General features: G+C 45.5%; 1 protein-coding gene across 1 annotated transcript in view; it reads right to left on the bottom strand.

The window, feature by feature from the left end:
- The window catches only part of DCC (DCC netrin 1 receptor), a 587,525-nt gene that overhangs the window by 24,396 nt on the left and 535,705 nt on the right, over positions 1–27,424 (bottom strand). Inside the window, exons 21-26 of the mRNA XM_063320711.1 lie at positions 24,110–24,142; positions 17,273–17,338; positions 15,022–15,184; positions 7,971–8,197; positions 5,395–5,511; positions 1,233–1,388 (exon numbers count right to left, since the gene is read on the bottom strand). Coding sequence (XP_063176781.1) covers positions 1,233–1,388; positions 5,395–5,511; positions 7,971–8,197; positions 15,022–15,184; positions 17,273–17,338; positions 24,110–24,142 — 762 coding nt within the window. The remainder of the gene's footprint in view (positions 1–1,232; positions 1,389–5,394; positions 5,512–7,970; positions 8,198–15,021; positions 15,185–17,272; positions 17,339–24,109; positions 24,143–27,424) is intronic.

The following is a 27,424-nucleotide window of genomic DNA, read 5'->3' as shown; positions in this document are numbered from 1 at the left end:
TTGTTTCCGTGCATTGCATTTGTGGTGGGGTTTGGTATTAATTTAAGCAGCAGATCAAAACCCGATTACTTCAGCGAGGCCCTCCAAGGAAAACGGCCATCTACCTTTGGAAGGACCTCATCAACCACGCTGAAGATGTCAGGGCGATGACTGAACATTAGGGCGAGGACAAGGACACCCGAACCCACCTTTTCCCTACAATCCCACCACTGGATTTCAATCCCCGGCCCCCACGGACCTGTCTGAACTGACCGAAAGCGGCAACCAAACAGGAGGAAAAAAAATCAGCCATTTCGAGATCAGTTCCCGGCAGACCAGCAGCACGGACTCTCGGCGATGGGAAAAAAATAGGTGTAACAGATTGACATTAATCTGTCAATAATTCAGACTCGCTATGCGGTAGAGCGAAGAGAGAACTGTAAGAAAATACGAGCCCTCCAACTCTAATTAATATGCCAGAGCACGCTCGTTAGGCTTGAAGAAAGAACAGATGGCTGCGGGCGCGGCAGAGGCTTCCAAGTTGGGAAGGTGAGGCCGGGGGTGATCACGGTAAGGTGAAAAACAGTTACGGGAACCCACAACCCACAAATCTATTGCTGCAGAGGAGCAAATGTGAATACAGAGCTCACTCGCGAGGAGAGACGGGCGACGCGAGACGGCAGAGCGGCATTCACATGTGTAAAAGGATGTGCAAAAGGAAGAAAAGAAACTGTTCTCTATTCCCGCTACCATCGAATCAAGAAACAATTGGCTTAAATTTCAGCAAGTTAGATACATTAAAGAAAATACTTCTCGCAGCGAGGGCAGCTGAGCCTGGGAAGACACTGTGTGGAGAGGTCGGGTAAGTGCTACCATGGATGATTTTAATGAACGATGATGCTAGATCCTGCCTCGGGATGAAGATGAGCTCTTGAAGCCGGCGTTTTTTGGGGAATATCCTCATGAATAAAGCAAAGGGAATTAAAGTACAGTGAAACGAGTGACAGACCTGCAGAAAAGACAGGATTGGAGTAGAAATGCAATGACTTTTAACTTTTAAGGTGTGCAGTACAGATCGGAAATTGCAACTGGAGGCAGCCCGTGGCCAGTTGCTGGTACCAGACTGGACTTATCCTGGCTCCCAAAAACCACGACGGCGTGATTCGAATTGGCTAGAGCTTACACATCCCGATGACAGGTAACAACGCATTTCCAAGCACTGTCATAGCAAATAGCAGGAGAAAAGTACTGACTTCTTGCTGCTCCAAAGGTCCTGTCCACGGAGAGGGTCGGGAACGGCACCGGCCGGAGGGTGAACTGCGGGTGGGGGTATCCGCAGGTGGGGGACGGCAGGATCCCGGGGTACTGGGCACTTTCTAGCGTTGGCACCGGAATGGCACTGACCACAGCTGAAAGGAAAGAAGGAGAGAGAGATTAAATGAGTGCTTTCGGAAAACTCAAGGAAAAAAACCAAGTCCTCAGAGGGTCTGTAGGGAACCAGAAACAACCACGTCGCCAAAGCAAAGCACCCAAATGCTCGGTGTAAAAGATGCCTCTGCCCACGGAAGCCACCTCTGTACATACAAATAAGCCTCTCTGGTACACACTGGATAATTGCAGTCTGCAATCTGTAAAATTAACCACCTTTTTGCCTATGTTCCAGCTATTCAGCCCCATTTCGGGGGTGCTTTGCATCCCTTGGCAAGTAAGAGAGAAGGGACGGATCAGGCAATTTAAGGGCTCATTTCAGTTGTTGGGCTCCTGCAACTCTTCCATGAGGTCTGCCAGCTTCACACCGATGTCCCTGTCACCCTCGGATGCCCCCAGAGGCACAGGACCCCTGGGTTTACCCACCAGCTGAGGGTGTCTGGGCATCGTTCCGCACTCAGGCATGTCCAAGCCCGTAAGGAACAGGGGTGAGAGGTGCCAGCAAACCAGTAGCTAAAAGTCTGAAGTCGAAGTTGAGTTCTGGAGTTGAATTTAAGGGACACTTCGATTTGAGAACCAGGATCACGGTGTGCTAAATTCAGGCTTTCCTGGGGCTTATCTCCTTTATTTTCAAGTCAACGCTTGAAGAGCGGGTGATAATCAAGCTATTCAAATCATGAGTTCCTTTGTCGCTTTTAGGAAAAACTTGGAAGCTCTCACGAAAGTTTTGCCCAGCTAAACAATACGCAGGGATTTTTGGCTCCTTGATGATAAGGTTTGGCTTATCTAGCACCTTTCACGCACGAATTGGAAGCAACGCTGTAAACTTTAAGATGGTCACGACAATTCCTTCTAGCTCCTGCTACGTCCATTACACAGAGCAGCGAACTGGGCCACCTGCCCAAGGTCACACAAGAAGCTGCGGCGGTGCCAAGGCTTTATGAAGGTTTGGTTTTTTTAAGCAGACGGCTGTCAGCGAGACAACGCCGCGCTTCCAGAGGTAACGGAGAAGCGCGGAGATGAAGAAAACTCATGCAGAAATGCTGACCTGGGTAAATTGAGCTTCAGAGTTGTCTGGGTTCAATTCACCTACTCTTCGAAGAGAATTTCTATTCTTCAGGCCTTTCGTTTTGTCTGTGTAAGACATTTTTATTGACAATATTTATAACGTTGCTGCTACAGTGAAAAATATCGCTCTTTATTGAATCCTATTAAAGAACAACTTGGTTTTCAAAGTCCATTCCTTCATTTCTTTTTAGGGTCTAGGCTCCCAGCACTTTTCATTTTTAAAATAAGACAGGATTACTATTCATTGCAGCGCTCTATTGTAGAGAAGCTGGAGAAAAGGTAACATCAAATATTTTCAATAAATCTTCACAATTTCAAGCAGATATGACAACAAATCTGTTCTGTCAGAGCCTGTCAGCAATGGAATTTGCACTTAATATTGATAGACTGAGACACTGAAAACAGAAATTCCCTGACCAAATCATGGAGCTCCCTGAACGCCGCTCTACATTTAAAATGTACTGTATCCTGTTAAAAGAAGCAGCACCCAAGAACAGCTTACAGAAATGACAAAGTAGGACATTTCGAATGGTATTCCAGCACCCCAGAGGCTGCCAAAGCGACTTGAGTCGACACGTTCATATTTCCCCAGAAAAAAAAAAAAAAAAACAAACCAAAAAAGAACCGGTGTGATTTTCTGCAATTTTAGGGCGGGGGCGTGAAGAGGAAAAAAACCTCCCCGCCAAACACAGCGGAAATCTCGCTCCAAACTCATTTACTCCGGCAGCGTTTTGTTTTCCTCTTCCACCAGTGAGGATTACAAACGCAAAGCAGGAGAATTACGGGCACAACGCTTGAACGCGATACCTTGCAAGGCCTTTCTCAATTGTTTTTCTCTGTAAATACTCTTTTCGACACAGCGGCCTGGGTATTTGTGACTGCCTGTGTTTCAGTAGCATCGCTAAAACCTTATCAAATTCATCTGGTTTACACTCCTTCCACTTCAGCAAGCAACGGCGCATTACGGGGTGTATTTGTTCTCAAAGACTGCAAATACTGATTATCGAGATGAACGTGAATACCTCTCGATTCGGTATTTCACAATTAACAGTCTGTGGGTTTTACTTCAGAATTACGACGTTGCTTCTTCAGTCTATTTAATCGCTCGCTGCTGACAATTTCTTTCAGAAATTAATTAAAGCGTCTGATCTGACAAAGCCTCAACCGTCTTTTCTGGGGAAATAAACATACGCAGCGTTAGCTCAGCCTGCCCAAATGCACAAGTAAGACTTTTATAAATCAGAGTTTAATTATTTGCAAACAATCACAGCATGCTGTCGCCGCAGATTAGATTTATACTGTTGAAAATATAAATAAACAGAAAAGGGGACATCGCTTGTCAAAATGCATCATTTGACTGAAAAAAATAAATATGTTTAAGAGCACTTTTATCTGTAAGCTGTATGAGAACGTTGTCTTGACTTTTATTCAACTAACACTGCTATTTTCCCATGGTAATGACGATTGATTTGGTTCTGATTTTGCTTCCACCATTCAAAGTCTATCCATTTTCTTGGACTTTGCCCTCCTTCAACCCAGGCCAACTCTGGAGAAATCCCACCCCCAAAAAAGGACAAATTGCCCGATTATGAGGCTACTGCGGTTATAAGATGGGAATATTTCCCAGGTGGAGTCAAGGGCTTTCTCCGCCTCATCCCAGCGGTCTTTCTTCCAGATGATAAAGAGGGTAAAGGCTGAAATGGGGCGATATGTCCAGGCCAAGGCGTGGAGAACTGGAGTTCAACCTCTCCCTTAGCTCCTACGAAGTCATTTCCTGAACAAAGCCACGGTAGGTTATTCCCTCTCCTTTCCTTCATTCACTTCCTTCTATTTTTATTTTTTTTTAATATATCATTTGTGATGTCCCCCTTCCACAAACCCACAAATAGCCACTTATATTGAAACGGCAGAGCTAGGAAGAAATTTTGCGATGAAATGGATTTCTGTCAGTGCATGTTCATTTTTAACTCAAGGCGATTTACACAGACGTACCGATTCCGATAGATTTCCGTTCGGATCTATTTTTGCGAGGTCAAAGGTAGAACTTCTAGCTAAAAGCTGAGAGCTACCAAGAGATTGATCACAAGGCTGCTCGGAGGAAAGGTGGAGACCCAAAGCTTCATCCTTGACCGGGAACTTGATCAGGGCCAAACCCTCTCTCGCTTACCCCGTTCCTTCGCTCAGATGTGAAAAAAAGGTCACTTCTGAAATTTTCATCAGTTCTGGAGGGCGGGAGAAGCTATCTAATGCTCTCCTGCCTTCCTGTCTTTCTCATGTACCTTGCTGCTTTGGAAAAGATTGACTTCACCTATGACATTTGTTCAATGACAACCGCTCTGTAGTCACTAAAATTTAACACCCGGTCAAAATATCTTCTCTCTTCATTTATTTGGCTTTGTAAGAGCCGCTCCATATTAAAAAAGCACACGGTGGCGTGGCCAACTACTGTAGACAAAAGAAAATATACAAATCTACCAGAAACTGCAACAATGTCCAGCTGATTATAATTACTGATAATAACAATAACATTGAAATTTACATCTGTGTATTGCAAAGCCTTCTGCTCTGGCAGCTTGAACTCTTACCCCTTTAAATAAAAGTTTTAGTGTAAGGAGACAGAGGGATTTATCCATCACTATCCACCCGCTAAAAATAGAAATGCCGACTCTTTAGGCTTAGCCCGGGCTGACTCTCGCAGAAGCAGGATTTCCGAGTTCGCTCCATAGCTTTTCCACTGCTGCGTTGTGAAGCCCTGGCAAGCTTCCAGGCCTTTCACGTCTTTTCGAGACGACGACAACAACACGGCTAACGCTGTTTAACCTGAGCGAGGCCTAACCAGACGACATCTGAAAGATCGTAGGAGATCTTCAGATGCGTGAGCCCGGCCTTTGGGGGCCGGGGGAAGGTCCCGGTACTCACGAGGGTTGCTTGGTTGCGAATCCATGGGGATCATGAGCTTGGCCCGGGTGGCTCGGCGGGCGGCGAGCGAGCGCTCCAACGTGGACATGCTGCTTCCAACATCTTCTGTCTCGGGACCTAGAGAAAACCACCACAACGGCTTAGTGGGAAATGCTGGAAATGAATGTTTCTCTTCACCTTATGTCTAGCAGGAAGATCAATGGGTTTATTTTAGAATTCAGTTATTCTAACCCATCATTAAATATCACCACCTGCAAAGAGCTGCACAGACTATTTTGGCTGCCTTTTCTGAATAAAATTATTGTTTGCGGGTTTTTTTTGGGTAAGAGAATCAAGAGAACACGTCCGCTTTTTCTTTGTCTCGGAAACTATCCTGAAAAATCCCCATCCACTTCATTACAATGTGAAGTTTTTCTTGTAACTTCCCTATTATAAACTCATTTAAAAATTAAAATATTAAGACCAGAGGAAGGCTGCGTAAATTCGGGTACCTACAAAACCTGGCAGCCAAGAACTGCTCTTTGAAACACATCTGAAGGACGAAAATGACCTTCCTTGTGAGATGCCACCAAGTCTTGTGTCCTGATTGCCCAGATTACGGACCCGGTAATTCACGGCGGCTCTTCCAGCCCGCGCAGCTTGTTTTTCCCACAACACCCATGGCAAGTTCAGGATGTGCCTGGATCTTCCCGTTATTTGGTCCTGGATCGCAACTAGCCCATCTCCTGAGATCAGAGAGCTGAGACAGGCTGCCTGATGCCCAATCCAACCCAAAACTGTCTCAGCAGCTACAGAAATCAGACTCCCTGTTTATGTATTTCAATGCAGATGCTCTGATTTAGTCACATTTGCATAGGAGATTTGAAGTATTCAAAGATTCCAGAGAATACACTTGTCAGAAAGAAAGCGTGGTTGAAACGGGATGTTCAGTAATTTGCAAGGAAATGAAAGCAATATTCCTCTCTTCATACCTTGTCTCACATGAACCTTGCATTTATGTTACTTTCGCTGTTTTAATAAACCGTGGATGAAATCAGTTTAATCCTGTCATACAGGTAAGCTTCATACCCACTCAGACTATTCGTCTCTGACGTACCCAAGTAAATACATATTCCTCACAAAAAGAAAAAAAACCCCGATTTGCATAGAAAGACTACGTATTTTTCAAACCACTCTGGCTGAATTGCAGGACTGAAACGCCAAGCCTTCTGTCGATGGCCATTCAAAGCCCTAATTGCTAGTGAAAAGCCAGGGCCAGTATTACTGAACTGCGTAGGACCGAACGGGAAGAAACATAAAGGCATTTATTTACGGCCCAAGGCGTTTACACATAAACCATCCAGCCCAGCCTTTGTCATTAACTTGCTCATATGCTGGGATGACTTCCACGCACTCGATTGCAAGCCGACAAGCAATCGATGGAGCTCTCCTATTGATCCTTCTGGGCTCTTCTGATCGTCAGCCGCAGCTCTTTAGGCAGAGGGAATCTTCTGGCTACGTTTTCCCAGTGTCTTAATATACTGAGGATCTTTGTCTTAAAAACAATGGGAAACATCGTCACCATTATCTTCCTGAATAGCAAACTATCGGCCCAAAACACAAAGTCAGAAAAAGAAAATGAGATCCATTTAGAAATTTGAAAACTGCTCCTTTTTAACGTTTTTGGGGTTTTGTGTTTTTTTTTTTCCTTGCAAGAACAGAAAAGAGATAAAAACATCAGAAGCATCTGAAAAAGTCACCTTCGTTATTTACAGCCCCAACCGACATTCTGGAATTATTTCACTCCGTTCCCAAGACAAAAATGTTTATGTTCTCCAATTCTGTGCTGTGTTTTGCCCCCCGTCGCTCCCTGTACGCGCCACCTGCCTCTCCCAAGACTTTCTACTGTTCCGGTGGAAAAAAATGTTATCAGCTAAAGTGCAACCTGTGATGGGCTGCGTGCGCTAAGGTTAAAAAAAGGAGGAGGAAACATCACTGAAACCGCATTTTTCTTACAGAATTTCTCTCCTCCTAAGTTTTCTCAGCCTCCCTGGCCCAAATTCTACTCCTGGTGATGCTGCTGACCTTCTTCCTAATCATGTTCTCCCTCTACTCCATTTGTTTTTTTCCCCACTTACTTCTCCATGTTCCCTTTTCCCTCTCTTCCTTAGCACAGTGCGCAAATCTAATAACATTTGACTGCCAGTTGAATTCCTGAACTTAAAAAATTAGAATGGCGTAAAAATGAAAAATGATGGGTTTTCCTTTAGTGTGGAACCACCGCAAAACATCTCTCCAAGGAACATCTCTCCCAGCACCCACAGCAGAGCTGTCAACTCTTCCAGTCTCCTCCTGGATCTGGTCTCAGTTAGAGACTCCTTGTGCTGGGCTAAGGTCACTAACCACCAGTATCAAATTAATTTAAAGAAAATGTATACGCTGGTCATGGAGAAAAAAGGCCCAGGGGGGCTGGACTAGATGACCTCTAAAGGTCCCTTTCAACCCAAACCATTCTATGACTCTACGGCTCTAATGTCGCAAAATCTCCAGGTGAAACCCAGCCAGTTTGTGTCTCTCCTGCCCTGGGAGCCCCTCACCGGGCTGTGGGGTGCTCTTGCTGCCCAGCTGCGTTTCCGACTGGCTGTGGCTGACGGGGGTGATGTCCTGGCAGCTCTGCATGGGGGAGTCCCTTCCCGCGGGGTCTGAGCCCGTTGGCTTCTCGATGTTCTTCATTTCCATCTCCTCATGGTGTATCCACAGATCCGGGGGTCTCAGGTCCTTCTGGCTGCCCTTCCTTTTGCCAGCGCTGTGGGTTGCACGTTTCCTGCAGCAAAGAAAGATCAGAACTGTCACCTAAGAAGGTTTTTCCCGTTTATAAGACCAAGAAGTGGTGTCTCCTCATTGATGTCTCTCTAAGGAACCCCTTGGTTGTGTCCTCCAAAGGACGGTGGTTATCTTGGTGTGACCCTATGCTTCATGGATTTTGGTCCAGGGGATGGACCCGGGGCTCAGCAGGGTGGGTCATTTTTTGCACCAATTAATGTAGAAACCAGGGAAAACCACTCTTCCTGGAAGAGAAGTGACCAGTTTCATGTTGGGAAGAGCAGCGCTTGGGGAATGTCTGCATCTACAAACAGCGAAGGAAAACTGCTGAGCCCACTTCTGCCGAGTTACGCGCGTCTTATACCTTCCATAACCGCGTGCTGCACGCAATGTATTTCTTTACCCACCAAAGCAGTATTTTTAGTACGGAAAAGCCCAGAAATCCAGAGTAGCATCTCCCAGAGCAACATTAACTCTCCTCTCTTTAGGCATCGGTATTAACGATGTCTCTCACATCAGCAGGGAGCCACGAGGGGATGGCCCTGCTCTGCTGCTCTCGGATTTCCACCTCCCCTCCACTACGCAGGCTATTTGTAACAAAATTTGCGTGGTTTTCTATTCTAAAGAAAAGACAGGCTCCTTAAATACGGAGCACAACAGCTGATTTACAGCTGAAGGGAAAGTCTTATCAGGAACCTACCAATTTAAATAACTCTGAAAAAGGAGTGCTCCTGGCTTACTGTTTTGCCCAATAATCCAAAAGTACTCTTTACCCCTTGATTTTTCCTTTGTACATCTCAAAATACTTTGTGAAAGGAAAGGAATATTACAATGTCCCAAGTGGAAAAGCAGAAATAGTTGCGATACACAAAAGGTGCAGGAGAATGTCTTCAAATTCATGTGCACTTTTAGGTAACAAACATAAGAAAACCTTGATTTCCAGGGGCTCTAAGTGCTCTCGGCTACTCATTACCCGCGTCATACGCCCACCCCAAAACACAGCGGTGCATCTCCTGAAGGGAAGGTTCTTTCCCCTGCATCCATGGAAAGCAATGGAAAACCTCTCTCTGGCATCCCCAGGACTCGCACCGCGGGTAGCACTGGCGGAGGTGTGCTCAGAGAGCCGCCCTCCAGGCAGTACCGCGGAAGGTGGCATGGCGTTGTTTTCCCAGAAAAAAAACCCCAACCTTGAGGAAATTCGAAACCTTAAGAAACTCCAATGGTCGGAATCGATTCCTGTTCTCTGCTAAATTTTCTCCGTCTGGTCTAGAAAGCGAGAGACGCGTGTTACGGTTACGCGCGTCACCAACCTTTTTGCTTTCAAGAGAAGGAACAAACACATCCTGTAATTGAAAATGTCACCCAGGGCACAGCCCCGTCTCACCCCCCGGAGCTGATGGCCACGACATTTCATTCCGGCAGAAATATCCCAGGCCTCAAACTGCCACCCTTGCAGGAAGAAATTGTTTTAGGTCCTTCGACTGGTCGATACCCCAAAAAGCTCTTTGAGGGTCAAAATATTAATTTTAAAAAGTCATCTGGAAAGCGAGCGGCAGAGGCGAGGCTGGGGTCGTTCAGAGATTTATTTTATAGCGCCTAATAAATACGACTGCTGGGCTCTGGTCATAATTATTTCCTACTTTTAGCCCATTATTTTCTAATTGCCAAACCTTAACTATTGAAAATGACGGTATTTCAAAGAACAGGGCAAAGGCACTGCACTTTGCCCCTATGGAATAAAGACAGTCCTTTAATACCTTCTTGCACAGACCCTACTGCCATCCTGATTAACACCCACAAGAATAATTATGAGCCCTTTCATTCAACCTTAATGTACGAAGTTAAAAAGTAAAGTTGTTCTTTCCGTCTCGTTCCAAAAAAGGCCATAATTTTGATTCTAAACAAGGAATGACTTTCTTCACTTCGGGATACAGCATCTTTTTTTTGTCACTTTCAATTGAAAATAATTCATTCCCCCGGGCCCGAGCCAGGCAAGAGAAATTTTAGCCCCAAAGTAATTTTATACACAGCTGTAAACAGGGGGCTATAATGAATGTGTCATTCCAACCGTAACTACAAAACCGCTCCAGCAATGATATCATTTAAAAAAATACATGCAATGATCTCGCCCGGTTTGCATTGGGTTTTTTCTCCCAAATTATTGATGCCCTGACAGCCTGGGAGTAGCAAATGGAATCAGAGCCAGGAGTGCACACGAAAAGGTCATCAATAACAAATGAAAATAAATCCTCCCCTGGAATGTTTTGTTCATGCGATGCTAAAGTTGCGGTTCGGCTCCTGAAAATGCATCTACCTTTAATTTCGGGGGGAAAGCGGGATCTTCGGTGCACTAGAAAAGCACATTCTATCTACAGAAGTTAATCATAAAAGCTACGCCATCAGTTTCAAACCTCCGCTGCAGCAATGGAAACCGATGCTTCGGAAATTCCCGTCGAGATTTACAGCGGGATTCAAACGTAGTCCATTACCCAGTTTACAAGCGGACCCAGGGACTGGGAAGGGAAGGAGTTTGGAATTGAAAAACTGATCTCAGACGGTGGCGTTTCTGTTGTTGTTCGATTATTTTACAACACGGAACGCATCCAGCTTGCATACCGTAATGGTATTTTGGGTTTTTTTTTCCTAAGGATGGATATAAAACCAGAGTTCAGCTCTGCCCTTAAAATATATATTATGGGCATGCAATCTTGAATAACGACAGCAGAACTTAAGCTGTACTTTCAAAATAAATAAACTCTCTGGAGAGGAAAACCCTTTCTTGTTGTCTTGTTTCTCGAGTTCCCAGCCCGGGCAGTGGCTCCAGCCATTACACATCCTACATCGGATAATTTCTCAAATACTCCGGAGTGAGATCGCTCCTCATTGCCTTCATTTTACAGTTACAATACCCCAGAGAAAACACTTAAGGTTATAACAAGTCAGCCTAGTTTATTTTTTTTTAACAACAGCTGAAGGCGTCTCTACCTGAAGAGCTCAGAAATAAAGCGTTTTCTCGGGCAAAATGGGATTTTGCTCATAAAAAGAAGCATGGGTAACCTCGTCCTGGTGCGACGCTTTTTCTCATGGAGCAGTTTTGGAGGCAGGACACAGAAGCAACGGTCCCCGTAAGCCGTAGCCACGTCCCGCTCGAACCCTGAGCCTCCCGCACTGCTCTTCAGAAAGCCCTTTGAAGACAGTCAACAATAAATACTTCACCTTAATTAGCCTTCTGATGCATGAGTTAATATTTTCTATTCTTTGCTCTTTACTCCTAACCTGGCAAAAACGTGCACTTTGCCTTTTGGGCTGTATTAAAGGAAATTCAACTGGTACAGAGATCCCGTACAAAAAAAAAAAAAAAAGAAGAATATAAACCAATTCTTTCTTCAGAAAATCTCTCCCAATGTTTACAGATGAAAAATTATTTCACTTTGGCCTCTCTATTCCCCGCCAGCCACGCTGAAAAGCTGAAACCAGTGCCTGTCTCTCCTACCACCTCATGGTCCTCTTCCCCGTGGTGAGCTCCAGCCTCCCACCACCGTGCAAGAGATGGGGCAGAGGCCACCACTAACGAGCTACACCAGCATGGAAGACCCCAGGAGCATCTCCAGGGAACACAGCAATGACCTTCACAGGCTCTTTAGCAGCTGCCAACTCATTCCTCAGTCTAGCGAAAGGTAGACCCCAAACCCCCCAGGGCAGGGGGTTGGAACTACATGGTCTTTAAGGTCCCTTCCAACTCAACCATTCTAAGACTCAACGATTATGCTTTTGGCTCACCAGAGCCTTCACAAATGTGTGCTGACACACTCCTATTACTTCTAACAGGACTTAAACTTAGTTTCAGCTTATTTTTTGTGGTCCATTTTCGCACCACTCCTCCGCCCAGCACACCCATCGGTTGGGCAACTTGTTCAAGACCACGCTTTGAGCAACCTGGTCTAGTGGGAGGTGTCCCTGCCCCTCGGGTTGGAACCAGATGGTCTTTAAGCTCCCTTCCAACCCAAACCATTCTAGGATTCTGTGATTCATATGCACATTCAGTGCATAAATACGCATTATTTACCTACAGCTCAGACCAGCTTGTCCACCCCAACCTTTTCCCCTGCGGTAGTCATCGCCTCGTGTTACCAGTCCATAGGCTGATCGTTCTGCCACGTTACAAATTTTTGTAATACCCTGAAACCTTAAAAGAATTCCTGGCAGAAGCAGGTCCTGCAGTTGGGGTGTACGCTGCACAAAGTGGTATTTTCCCTTACTTTAAGATTCAACTGGGTTTCATCTTCTCCAAGCTTAACTCTGAACTGACCCTGCGCTGAAGGACGGAGCTGCCGGGTGGCCCCATCGTCCATCCTCCGCGGCACCACACCAGAGGACACCGCCAGCGCAGGGCAGCGAGCAGCTCGTGCTCAGGAAGATGTAATTACGGTGAGGGCATGAATCTCAATTGCTGCAGGAGCCATACGTTCCCCTCATGCACAACTGGGTAAGTTATTGCACCTGAATCTTTTACTCACATTTTTCTCCCCTATTTTTTTTACTGGCGTCCCATTGTCACAGGCTTTGTATGGCCGATATTTCATTCTTCCCTAGATGGCTCAGACAGAAAATACCTACTAAGCCACCTGGGTCAGTACCAGGTTGTTCTGTATAATATGCTTTATTGTGCTTTGTTCAGCCAAGTTTTAATTAACTTAAGAAATATGACTTTCCGCCTCTGAAGGCTTACAGGAGATTATTCCATCACCTGCAAGTTTTTGCTCCGGGGAAGGACACATGCATTATCCAACGAGACTTGGCCTTTACCCTTACTGCAGTCCTTCTGTTCAGCAGTTCATCCCTGGATTTTAAACCAAGAACCAGCTGCCAATAAAAGCCTGAATCTAAACTCTCTGTGTCACAGCGTGCATCTCTCCAGGCAGGTCAGAAACAAAATCATTCCCACCACCAACCTCTTGTTTTGAGGAAATTTAGGATCTTTCCTGCTGTGCTAAATTTAAGATCCATCGTTTAGTTTTCATTGCCCTATTTTTTCCCCACTTTCAGTGGGGAAACGGTTCGTTTGGGGCAACTTGGGTGAGATTCACCCACCCATAGTAGAGACACTTAGAACTTAAAACGGCGAATCCAAATCCACCGGCTTCACATTTTTTTCATCACTGGAGACCAATAAGCATCTTCAGACGGTAAATCTTCCCATGCCTTAGGATAAGATGAACAATTCTTTGAATGTTCCTGTTCCTCCCCAGGGGCTAGAGAGGAAGTCGAGGCTGATTAATTCAAACTTGGGATATTTAAGTTTTAGACACCTAATTGTGGACAGATGAATCTGTTTGTTTCTCTCCCTTGTAAATTCCTTTTCCCTGCTAGAAACTCAAGAGAGATTTAGCCACGATTCACTGCACTCTATTCAACAGAAGAATTTCCATTGCCTTCACACGATGGCCTGATTTTCAGGTGGTAGGACTCACAATAGAAGCAGATTTTCAAATCAGTTCATCATTCAACTACCCCAGCGCTCCTGAAAGCACGGGCCCTTATTTTTCTGCCTAAATGAGAGCTTTCTTTTTGAAAAAAATCTACCCTCAAATACCCATCTGTAGAGAAAGCGCTTCCCCTGGCAAAACACTCCACATCTGCTCGTGCCCCACCAGCCCAAAGCCGATCTCAGCAAATTTGGGAGCTCTTCGGTCCCCTGACCATCCCTGCTCTCATCGTCCCACCCTTTCTTAGAGCATTAGTGCAAATCACTGTAATAATGTCTTGCTCTTTTATGCACTTTTATGTTTATGCTTTGCACTAACAAAAATTTCTCGTTAGTGTGGGCAAACTATGATTAAACTTCACTTTCTCATGTCCTCATACTCCTAACAGTACAATAATGCCATGAGTTAATAGTAAAATAATAAATAGTCTAGTAATTGTCAATGCATTAAGTGCATCAAACCCGTCTCTGTTTCAAACCCATCATCTCCACACAGAATCACAGAATGGTTTGGGTTGGAAGGGACCTTAAAGATCCTCTAGTTCCAACCCCCTGCCCTGGGCAGGGACACCTCCCACCGGATCAGGTTGCTCAGAGCCCCGTCCAGCCTGGCCTTAAAAACTTCCAGGGATGGGGCTTCCACCACCTCTCTGGGCAACCTGGGCCAGTGTCTCACCACCCTCAGGGTGAAGAACTTCTCAGAAAGACTGAAAAAACCTTTGTGCTTTACGCTACTGCCCTTTTATAGCATTTCAGAAGATGCCTGAAGATTTTTCTCCTCGTAATTTTCTATAGACTGGGTGGGTTGGTTTTTTTTCCGAGTAGACAAGAATTACCTGGAGAAAGAGCTGTTGATGCTTTTTACCGGAAGACTTTTGGAGGCGGACTGTCTGGAGAAGATAACGCCCTCCCCAGGGTTAGCAAGTGAGCAGGACCCTGTGTTTCTCAACTGTGCAAAGTCAGAAAGTCCAACAGCATCACCAGGCACAGAAAAGACCTTTTTTTTTTTTTTTCTCCACTAAATCGATGGAATTGATTCTTTCCCGTGTGTGAATTATACTTGGGAATATAAACAACAGTGAGCTGTGCATGGCAGGCTTATTTTTTCGAGGCTCACCATGCCAGGGGTACTTATTCTCCACGGTTTACCCTGCAGCCTGGGGGACTGGGGACATTCTCCGCTCACCGGCAATGAGTGACACCTCCAAAACCAAAAGATTGAGCCCCAAAATGCCTTTCAGTCCCAGACCCCACATTTCTCCACTACGACCGTTATACTGCTCGTTTTTGAGGCTGAAAATCACTGCTTTTTCCTCCCACCCCACGATTCCAGAACGTACTTCCTCTGCTGGGCCGAGGAGCGCCTGGTGCAGATGACGGCCACCACCGCCACCACCACCACGGTGATGACGCCCACGGTGACGACGATGATGACAAGGAGGTTGCTGTTCTTCTGGGGCGTGACGCTGCCGTGGGGAGGGTGCATCTGCCCGATGGGAGGCTCTGAAAGGAGACAGACAACGAGGGGCTGGTCAGGGCTGGATTCGCTCCCCTCCCTTTTTAGCAGTCACCCATAAAATAAACCACATCAAGGTGGCATGAATTCCTCCAAAAAAAGCAGACAGAGGGTGCCATAAAGAGCTGAAATGTATGTCTCGCTGCACGTCAGCGGCACAGCAAAATATTTAAGCGGTAACGACTCTGCACTCTCTGGGTGTTAACAACCCGATGTTGGGAGTCAATAACTCTGGCCTCGTTTTTGCTATTATCAGCTGAAAATGGAAATACAACGACTACGGATTTTCTCTTTAGGGCCCGTATAGTCTTTCTCGAGACTTGCAGCAGCAAGACAGGGACTGAAAATAGCATCATTTCTCCTGTCAAGTCCCAGTCAAGCTGACTTCAAGTCCCAGTCCCTTGCTTTTGACTTTTTTTTTTTTCCCCGTTCCATTGGGAATAGCACGTTATATTTTTATTACCTTGTTGGATAATGCCCAACGCAGCACTGGGCCATACGTTACAGCCACCAGCGCGCAATCCTTCTGCTCTAGCTGCTCAGGCAATCTTACAGGCGTCTCATAAAATCACAACCCCCAAAATATCTTTCCGCTTAAGCCTGGAGAAAAACTAACTCTTCGGAGCAATGGGATGCGAAGGGAAGAGCTGTGCTATGGCACAACCGAGATTTCACAACAAAACGTAAAGAGTTCTCACATCGTCCCCACCACCTCCCATGTATAAACTAATCAATACTTGTCCGGCATCTCATTTTGCCTTTCCTGCAACTGGATGCAAAATTAAAAAGGAAAAATCTAAGTAAAAAGGAGAAATCTTTCCAAATAATAGTTTTAGTTGACCATAGATGTAATTTAATTGTAATAGTCTGCCTTGATTCTCTGCCCTCATATCCTTTCTTTACTTAACTAATTACGCTATTTAAATAATTCGCCCTTTTCTCATAGCTTTTTTCCAGGCAGCTGAACAGGACAAGCAGCTGCGAGTCCCGTCCTTTCTAGTACAGAAATCCCAAAGATTTTGGGGTTTGGTTTCTTTTTCATTTCCACGCTGAGTAAAAGGCATTGAGGGAATGTACCACAAAATACAGCAGTGATCACAAAAAACGGAAAGTTTTCACTCCCTACCCTTTCTCGCCGTCCCTGGAAGCTCTCTTTATTTCTCAAAAGTCAGTTTTCCTACAATTATGATGAATTACCACGAAGAGGAGGAGGAAAGCCTAAACCACATAACAGCGGTGTGTTGGCTGCGGCAAAGCAGGGCAGAAAAGGTAGCAGAATTTTGTATTCCCTCCTGGTCTTGGCTGAGGAAAATAATCAGCGGGAGTTAATCAGCTATGTGCCTTGTAATTATTTTGTACTTTCAAACCTCGCTTGAGACCGCATTTAAGGGAATCTTGTCTGTTGTTTCATTCAATAACGTGAGACGACAATGCTTCATTAGGTAACGGAGACGGGGTCTGCAATAAGAAGTTATTGATGGTGCATCTACACCCCAGCTGGCACTCATTAGGTTCCATTAATTTTTGTTAATCCACGGGGTTTCCTCTCATTTCTTCCTATTTTAGGGCAGGATTAATTAATTTTTTTAAAAAATGGTATTTTCTGCAGAAAGCTAAAATTGAAATATAATAACGTAAAGTGCCTTCTGAACTTCTTTTGAAGCTGTTCTTTTGTTAGAGGCATTCCCATGGCCTGAGACAGATCTACAACACCTCTTGAGATGGGACATACTTTTGGGAGTACTCCATCAGCTGGAAACCTGATGGGTAGTTTGGGGATCAGCTTTAAGAAAGCCAAAACAGAATACGTGCTGTCCTGACCCTATCTTTGGTTAACATTTTTGGTCAAAACTACCATCCGGTTTACAGCAGGTATTTTGCACGGGGATGAGATTTTCAACAGCCGAGAGAACTCGTCCCTGTAAAACAGCAAGTGTGCGACCGGTGGGCACGCTGGGTGGCCTCCAAGCCAGGAGAGGGAGGAACGAGAGAGCAATAAAGAGAAGAAAAGTGGGAGGTTATCACCAAAAGTGCACGTTAATTATGGAGGGTGATTGGAGGGAGCCTGTACTTACCGTTCAGACTGCTCCTGTCTATCAGGTTGGTGTCCACCGGCCAGTAGGAACCATCCCCGTGACGACCTGTTGGCATTAAAAAAAATGCATCAGACACGACGTGACAGGTAAACCAGCACAGCCACGTTTGTTGCTTGAGACGGCGCCTGCCTGACAACGTTTAAACCATTAAACAGCGCAGGAAAAGTCATCCCATATGTGCCGGGGAAAAGCTGTCATCAAAGCAGGCTTTGGAATCAAGCTGAATTTCAGCCCTTTGAGCAGCTTGCCTTGTTCTGTTGGGTTGTTTCCCGTCCCCCCTCCTCCAGATGTGCTCGTTAGAGTGACAAACTAAGGTGCGATGGCAGCATCCGTCTGTGTCCCCTCCACGGGTGACGGGGAAGAATTCAGACAGCTGCTTTTGCACACAAAAGGCTGGAATTGCGGCAGAGGGACGGTGCTGTACAGAAAATTGCAGGCACGTCCTCCACCTGCCTGGTGGCTTTCCACCACAATTAAGCGAGCTTTCTTTCATTTGTTTTACCGCTTGTGGGAACACAGTTGGGGAAATACAACTCCACAACCGCTTGTGGTTTTTTTTTTTTTCCCCAAAAGTGTCCTTTCTAAGCCTGACATCAAAAATAAAAGAAAGAAAAAAGAAGGGATACGATTATTATTCCAATAATATTTTGGCTGTTGAGGCAACATCCGCACTCCAAATTAATATGGCAAAATTTGAGGTGTTCGTCTTTTCCTCGGCTTTATTTTTTCTTATTTATCAGCTTCGGGATAAATAGCCCTGTTGGCATGGCCATGTTCCTGCCAAGTGCATCTTTGCTTCCTCATGTCCGACAGAAGGAGAACCACAAAGGCTGGTAAGGTCCTACCAAGCTTCTCCTCATCTCTACTCATACGGGATTGAGTAGTCGAAGTCCCCAGGAGAAGTGGTTTGGGGTAAAAGCCGCTTTTCTGGCAAAGACCAAGCTCATGCCAACAGCCTGCGCTTGGTATGGGCATACTACCTCCAACGTGGCCATCTCATTCCTCCAAAGCTAATTACTTTTTTCATTTTAGCCAAATGAGCCTTCCCAGGTGGCACGGTCTCAGCTGATCTCCCACATCTGAGAGGCTGCCAGAGCATCACATCGACACCGATGCCGTAAGACCCTGGGGCACTCTATTTTTTGGCTCTGCCATCCCTTAGGTCAGACAAATAGAACCTGAAGGTGGGTTTTGGCTGGTGAAGGGATTCCGCAGAACAACTGCAAACTTGGTCCAGGGCACGGAATTCCCAGGGCTTATTCCAGCTAACTCCTACATCAACCAACCACCACCTACATCAGATCTTTTGGCAGATTAAGCAAAAAAACCCCATTTTAACTTTCCTGCACTGTTAAAACAACTGCCATATTCCTCTCCAGAGGTACTCGTGTTTCTGTGGATTGCGAAGAGATTCACGTGCGTAACTTTGTCTACCAATTTGCAAAGTATTTGGTGATGAATGGCCCTAAATAAATGGCAGATGATTATCATCAGAAGAGACTTCAACGTAATCATCTTTTCAATCAGCGTAATTGCACAGCTACAACAACACGATACCAAGAAAGCAAGGTTGCAAAATGTTTAGCTGTAAAAGCAGACAAAATAGAGATAAACGGAAGGCATATCGTAATTCTGTTTACCAAGATGACACTCTAAACCGTGACATTCCAACTGTGACTATGTTGTGACCCCGGCGCTATATTGTGCTTAGGAAACTGGGTATCTCCATGGGAGATTGCTAAAAGTTACTATTTTTTTTAGGTTTAGCCCACACTGAAAACATCTTAGCGTGAGTCTAACAGACTGGAAAACTTAAGTCAGGATATCAAAGACTTAAAAAACCTAACGCTGCAGGCCCGACTCTGAAGTTTAGTACCTTCTTAATTAACGTAACAGCACTTTTCAAGGCATTATACATGACATTTTCATTATAAAAATACGCGTGCAAACAGCTGCCCGTTTCATTTCTGGCTCTAATACGGTGACTGGCACCCGGAGATGGTACTTCTTCGGGATGGCTGCAACGCGGAGGCAGCCAGGTGGCAACCAGGAGAAGGTCTGGGCTACACCGTCCATGTCAGGTCCTTCTTGGGCTAGAAACACTTGGAAGTTTTAAAACCATCCCAATGCAGCAGAGTCTTCCAGCTTTACTCATTGAGGGTAGCTTTCAAAAAGTCGTCTAATCAGAAGCAATTTCACTGCGAAGAGACGGGAAGGCAAATAACTCTTAACAAACGGTCTTCCAACAGTTCGTCAAGATGGAATTTACGGTACTTCGGCTCTGTTCTGCCGTTAAGACGTACAAACATTATTCAATATTTGGATAAACACGGAAATTTAAGCACTTAGGAGACAGGAGGTAAATCTCTGATGCACTGGAAGGTTTTATATGTTCAAGGGTAGGTAGGGCTTTAACCCCTAAGGATTATCCATGCCCTGTTCTAAGCCAACACACCTCCACGAACCATTTCTATCCCTAGGCTTTTTAAGTCCATCTGGAGGTAGTTGTCTCAACTACGTGTCAGCATCGCAGGAAACGCAACCGATGTGCAGGAATAACCCATTTGCTTTAAATTTCAAGCATTCCTTGCCTTCTTTCCTTTTTGTGGACCTTCAGAAAGAGTTCCTACACCTGCCTGGTAAACACGGCCAGATGACAAGAGTTTAAAAGGCTTTTTTTTTTTCTTTTCCCCCCAGAAGGGGTTATTCTGATAAATGGGATATTTCTTATTTCTTTTCTCTAGCGAAGAGAGTCACAGACCACTGCCTTATTTGTTTAGGAAGCAGCTCTTTGAAAAAGATCTGAACTGCTCATCCTTTCACTCCTGCTACGCTCAGAGTTTGCAAAATAGCTTCAGAACCCAAAGCCCGGAGCCATCAAAAGCTTTAATAGGAAAAAAAAAAACAGGCAAACTCAATGCCTTCTGCCGTCACAATATGAGACGACTGTTTTGGGGCTGGTATCAGGCCGGGGATGGACCGGCAGCCGTTTTCAAGCATGAAGGCATAGGCAGAAAAAGGGAGCGCAGGAAGGTTTCAAATGGGCAAACAGCAACACGCCTGCAATGATCCAACACGGCAAAGGTCGAACGGCTGAAAGCCGAATTCCAGGCGTGACCGGACCGCGTGTCAAACCCTCTTGACAGCAGCGGTGTGCTGTTAACACGCGAGATGCAGAGCACCGAGGTGTAAACCAGCAAGCGTGCGGTCAAGCACCCAGAGTTCATCCCTTCTTCAGGAGATGCAAAATCCCCCGGCATCACTTGGAGACCCTTCCACCTGCCTCCGGACTGGATGCAAAACAATGCAGACCAGTGTTTTCCTTTGGATTCGGAAATAAATGCCGTGGATGTCTGTCTCAGATGATCTTCCCCATAGGCTTTTCGTGGGTACGGTCACTGGCCCTGCTCCGGGCATGGGGAAGAGGGGACCTCCCAACGGCCTCATCGCGGCAGTAAAAATTAAATCTGAACTTATAAATATCCAGTTTATGGTTTAAAAAGAGTAATGTCATATAAAAAACACGATCATACCTGTATTCCATATGTAACCGTTTTCCACAGTGATACATGAATTTATCTAGGTTACGTGACCCATTTCACGGGAGGTATGTTTTCAGAAAACAATAGAACACTAAAACGTACTGAAATTTCCTAAGATAAGGAGAAACACTGGTTCAAAATTGTGTATGTTTCCTTTTATCAAAATTTACAGGGAATGTTATAAAACATTTGTAGTCCGAAGGCAGAAATTGGCTTTTTTTGCTCTTGCAGAGATCTAATTCCGATGGCAACACGTAACTGTTGACAAGTCATGTATTGACAAAATACGGGCTAAAGAATTTGTTTTATCGAATGGAAACTGGGGCAAGATAAGCCACAAAGAATTAATCTCTTCTTTGCCCAATTTGCCTCTATATATTTTGGGTGAAAATCATAAACGGAGTTTTTTTAGACTCCAGGAAGCCTCTACTACAGCTCAGGCCCACGCAGCTGGCCTTGTCCCACGTACATAAGCTTTGTGACAAAAATTCTCTCTTGGGCGTCTGAAACTGTGATTTTATTCTTACTTTTTTACATTACTGTTTTTACGACCCCTGCACATGCCCTGCTCTACCAGTTGCATATATGCAATATTAAAATGTAAAAGGAAGCTGACACATTTACGGGCTTGGCACCCACTTCAGGTTTAAGGGTTCTCTTGGGAAATACGTGATTTGATTCTCTAGATGCCGATGCTCCTCCTCCTTTTGCCCTTCGGATAACAGTGTTTGCACCCTGGGAGCGTTATTTGCGTTTCAGCAACAGGATTTCTCATTCTCTGTCAGACAGTTGTGGACTAAAGCTGGGATGGGATGGGATGGGATGGGCTCTACTCTCTCCATTGCTCGTGGGCAAGACTGAAATAATGGAGAGGAGGCATCTCCTGCCTCCTTCCTCTTCTCCACCCTTCTTGCAGTGGCTGGTCTCTGCTCTCCCAAGGAGTTCATACAACAGGGAGCACAGCCGACCAAGAAATTTTTGAGGTTCTCCCCAAACTCTCCTCTCCTTCCCATCTCCTTTTTTGCACCAAGGATGGCAGCAGTTGTACGGTCCTTCTAGCTGACCCCACATCTGGGATCTTCAAAGCTCCATCTCCTCATGTCCTGTAACCTCGGTGTCTCTGCCCAAATGCCCTCGCGTGTCCCACACCCTCCAACAGTGCTTTTCTACCACGTAAATGAATTTTGCTTCCTGAACTCAGGAACCACGAGCCGGCCTTAGAGACAGATGACCTACCAGAGTTAATTCATGTCACTCAATAAGAATTGCATTTGCGGCGGAGATGGCCCTAAAGGCCTTGTCCAAAGCACAGAGTAATTTAAAAGGCTCCCACTGACTTCAGCAGACGTTGGTTCAGGACGATTAAAGAATTAGCTTTGATGATTTCTAAGGCAAATGAGCTTGCAGAAACTTTGACTTTGTTTGTCTTAATGTGCTCGGAGTACAGTTACGGTGAGACCTGGGCCCATGGGCTTGTCTTTAACAGAGTTGCCTAAAGGTCAAGTAAATGCAAGTGAAGACCTTGGACTTCATCTTATTAGAATTCATCCTTGAGGTCACGTACAAATGGAAACTCAATTCAGGTATCAACAAGCCTACGGAAGATAGAACAAAAGGCTGAGAATTTCTCCTCCTTATACACGACAGAACGCAAATGCCGTGTATTTCCACCAGCCAGGCAAAAGACAGTATTTATCTACTAGGAGGGACTGTCTTTAACTCATGCTGTCTGCCGAGGACACACTAACCTCATTTCAATTTAGTAAGTTATTTGACTCAAAGCAAACCAGAAAACCGCACCATCCCCGAATCCGCCCGGAATTCACAGGCTACGGCTGCGATGGCAACACCCGGTCACCACCCCGGGGATACGCGTCAGCCAGACATCCCGCTCCACGTAGTTACACCAGGCTGGCTGAAATCTTTCCCGATTTAAAGTCTATGTGGAATATCGTTCACTACATCGGTTGCAAACACTCTTTGGGCTGCGCAAGAACAATGAATTATTCTGGGGAGAGTTTTCCCGTAGCAAGGAAAATCCTAGCAAGGGGCACAGCGTTCCCACAGGAACACGATGCACAAAACGACCCAGAACTCTGTTTTTCCGTGGCATTTTGAGGTCCGTTAACCAGCACCACTGTACGGCCCCACAACCATATTGTTAGGCTGAAAAAAAGAGACATACAGAGTGAAGAACCAAACCACAAACTCTACTTTCCATCCAGCCTCACTTTTTTTCCCTTTTTTCTTTTTAAAACCGAACTTGACGCTTTTTCAGTGCCGTTTAGCAGGTGCTGAAGCCCTTCCCAGGTTTCCCAAACCTGCCCGAAAACATTTTAAATGCAAATTCGAGAAAAACAGACTGACCATTTACTTTCAGGCTTCTTTGTAACCTAACACTTTTACCCTTTCAAAATAGTTTTTATCTATTCAAACCTGACATTTTCAATTTGTGTGTGCCGTGGTGCAAAAAATCATACCGAGCAAAACGAGCTTTTAATTTTATAATTTGTATACTTCTCCTTCTTTCAGCAAATCATACGCTTAAAATCAGCGAGTTCAAATCCTAATAAACCTCCCCAGATCGGGCCTGAGTTCTCAAAATGTCACCGTTTCCTTGGGCAGACGTAAAATAAACGTACAACATTCTCGCTGTAATTGAAAGAAATACTTCATCATAAATAGGTCTAAAGTAAAAAAAAAAAAAAAAAAGGAAAAATATCCTAGCAACAGACTGCACAAGTATTTGAAAGGAGACAGGAGCAGAGGAATTGCGACTAATTAGACACATATTCGTATTTGGAAAACGTAATGATAATGCCTTGAAAAGTTGACTAAACTTTGCTATTATTAAACAGGAGCTGCTGTTTTGAGAGAAAAGATGATTTATGATTTCTCACCGGGAGGCTTTTGAACTCTACTCTATAACCCACGGAAGGGTGCAAGAGGAGCCTGGAAATTATGCTGAGCTTAATTATACTTAATGTGAATTATTCAGAAGTGCAGCAGAGAGACTAAGAATTTATTTCATACAAAGAAGCTTGACATTTTAATTGGTCCTTCAGAAAAAGAGACAAAACAATTTCCTCTCCCGAAAATTTACATCTTCCCCATCAAAGCAGCAGCCTCAGCCGAGCAGAACTTCATTAACAAGATTAATTATCGCGCCGGCGTCTGCCTCATCAGGTGTGCGGCCCAGGTGAGAAGCGCGACCCCCTCCCCGGCGCGTCCCCGAGGCCCCGGCAGCGAAGGTGACAGATTGAGGGCACCCTACCTTGGTCATTAGCCATTTTGTCAGGGTGCTCGGCTGCAAGAAAGAGACAATGTCATTAGAGGCTGACAGCTCCGCGGTGGCGAGGTGACACGTCGCGTTAGCGGGATGGCACGGCACGGCCGCCTGCACCGGGCGCGGATGGTGCAGGAGGAGTTTTGCCGTTCCCGTTTTCCGAGAGATCCTGGAGAACTGAGAGGACAAACACAGAATCATGGAATCACAGAACATCTCCAGCTGGAAGGGACCCGTAGGGACCATCGAGTCCAACTCCTTGCTCCTGCAGAACCGCCTAAATCTAAACCACACGGCCACGAGCATCGTCCAGACGCTCCTTCGACTCTGAACACAGGCTGAACTGTGCTTTACAGCAGATAGTTTTCACCAAGTTCTTCCAATTGTGAAACCTTTTTTTCATTCTCTTGTTCTTTATCAATGTGATCTGGGACGTTTAATTAAGCACGAAGGGAAAGAGAGAGAGAGAGAGAGACCGGTTCTTTGAATTAATTACAGCCAAATCACCTCCACGTTGAAAGCTCCGCCTGACTTATATTATCGTTGTTTCAGCTTTTTACCAAGGGCTTTAAAACTATTTACAGGTTTTTGCATAATAACCATAAAAAGATAGCGGGATCTGAAGCGCACCAGACAAGACTTCAAAATTCAACAGATACATTAAAAGCTTTCCTGCACAGCTACAACTTCCGACTATTTATGATATGGCCGAGGGAATTAAACTTTCCTCGGATTCCTAAGTAGCTACCATCGTAGAGCATTAACCAGTCCTCTGCTTAATAAATTATGCAAGAACCTTAAGCACAGGAAATTGGGGGGAAAAAGAAGTGATTTGGCACATGAATCTGGAAGTCAAATCACCGCTGCCTGCAGGTGCGGAGCGCGCTGTTCCCCGGGCTGCTAAAATCCCAACAAAACCTCCTCTGGATCATGGCATCCCGCTAGGAACAAAAGGAGGTACTGAACTAGCAATAATTTACATTTAGAGACACATCTACGAGCTCTGTGCCTGGGGAAAGGGGGGAAAAGCTCCTTCGATGACTGCCCAAACCCTCAGGAATTTTTTTTTTCCCCCCTCTCAGACTTTTTCCCATGGATGCGGAGAAGAAAAGGGGGCTACGGAGCACATTGCATCGGACTTCTGAGAAATCGGCGAGCCTGCGCTTCCCCACGGACCCACACCTGGCTTATCACTTTTCCCTTCGGACAAATATAGCCAGGGGAAGAGGAATCCCTGCTCGCAGCTCAAGTTACCTCCGTCCCAGCGCTGACGCCACTCGGACGCTGCCCTGGCACCGCTCGGCGTTTGCCGCCTTCTCCAGGTGACGGAGGAGGCGAAGCCCCTGCCAACTTGCGGCCCAGGGGGAGCGGTAACTGTGCCGGGGGGGTCCCCGGTTGGTGCCGGTTATGAACTGGGACGCGCTGGCGATGAACCGCGCCGCCAAGGCAGCATTAGAGGGCACTGCAGGGCTAGAAATGCCGCCCCCCAGCATCCCTGCCAAAAGCTGGGGGGGTCAAGGGGGGCAACCGGCATCTTCTGCGGTTTCAGGGCTCTTGTAGAAATGATACAGTGGCAATTTTTGTTCTGGCGGCCGGTGGAAAGGCCACGGAGAGTTTTCCTTGCTGATCTTAGGGAATATCCGAGAGTCAGCCCATCACCTCCCTCTCTCTCCCCCTTTCCACTCTTCCTTTTAAACCCACATCCGATCCCGCACTTCATTCGTGCGCGACGTTAACGTCTACAGGCGCATCAACAGGCAACTTTTGTCAGGTTCCATCTATTGATATAACGTTTCGCGCGATTCCGGTAAGCGGAACGCTGCTCTTAAACGCGCTGTAACTGAAGGCGCTCGGCACACAAGGAAGGTCTGGTTTGTCAACGCTGGCTGAGAGCCAGAACAGGTAGGGCTGAGGAGAAAGCGTATTTAGCAAGTGCAGCTCTGAGATTTGCTTGTTTCCGTAATAGATGAGAAAAAAAGAAATAATAAAAAAAACCACCGACACGTTATTTGGAAGACTGAGGAAATCCTCCTGCCTGTCTTGTCTGTCGCCGGTTCGTTCATGCGCTCTTTAGCTGTCCCGTTTCAATGGGCAGTTGCAAGCAAATTTCAGGCTATTTATTTACTTCTGCCACTTAACGAACCTCTGGGAAGGTATATGCCGTAAAAATAATGCAACAGCGAGAGTTAGAATTTAGATTCGGCGGGGGGGAAATTCATGACCATACACTGCGAAAGGCTGCAAAACACGAATACTGTTTGGGCACCCTCTGCTTCTCTTCCATAGACACATAGACGTATATTTTTATATATATGTGTACGCATAGTATTTACTGAAGTCATCCAGACTCAGTAAGGAATATGAAAAATCCTAGTCACGACCTCAAATTTTGGCCTAAATCCTAGAACAAAAAAGAAAAGGTGGCACGTCCAGCCACACTTTATCCTTCTGTTCCAGGTCCCGAAGCGCGTATCAGATTCTTTGCGCTGTAAGTGATAAATTTAACCAGCCGGAGCGTAAGAAAAAAAAAAAAGCAGATCCTCAACTGATGTAAAGTGTCGCAGAGTGATTGAGGTTCACAGCGTAACGACCATTTACATAAGGTAAGGATTTGCCTATTTGCCTGTATATTATCATCAGTGGAGCCGAGGTGGAAGAATATAAACTCGTTGCTCGGCGGGGGCGTTATTTACTACTAAACATATCTCTTTTTCACAGATCACTACGTTTTCATCAGTAAAGGAAAGTCACTCCGAATACTCACGGCACAATTGCAACGCGAGCAATGGCTCGGTCTCCTCGGAGGAGCTTTATGTGCTCTAATCCAGGGAACGAGACCGGGGGGTGACTGAGTGGATCTTTGACGCTTTTAGTTCCTCGTGGTGTAAAACCCCCTCTGATCAGGACACGGATTTTTTGCCATCAGAGCCCACGTTACCATCTGGCACGCGCCCATCTTCTGTTCAGAATCATTAAGGGCGGGAAACCAACATTTTTGCATCATTCAGAACGCGCTCAAGACTTCAGAAAGTCTCTTCACCTCAAGCGCAGGGAGAGATTTGTCAAAAAACCAGCTGAATAGTATTGAACATGACATATTTAGGGTGGATATCGTTAAGTATTCATGGCAGGGTATTAGACATAGTCCTTGTAGGCTATTACAAGATGTAACAAATGTATAAATTCATCTTTTTGGTATCTGTTGATGCTGTCTGATCTCGAATTCATTTCCCAAATGAGTTTTATGGTACTTTGTGTAAACATTACAGAGTAGGTGCTATCAAGCGCATTAATCTTTTGGTT

This window comes from Chroicocephalus ridibundus, chromosome Z (genome assembly GCF_963924245.1).
Source record: "Chroicocephalus ridibundus chromosome Z, bChrRid1.1, whole genome shotgun sequence".
Lineage (NCBI taxonomy): Eukaryota > Metazoa > Chordata > Aves > Charadriiformes > Laridae > Chroicocephalus > Chroicocephalus ridibundus.
The sequence above is the reverse complement of the archived record's forward strand: the minus strand, read 5'-3'. Positions and strand labels throughout refer to the sequence as shown.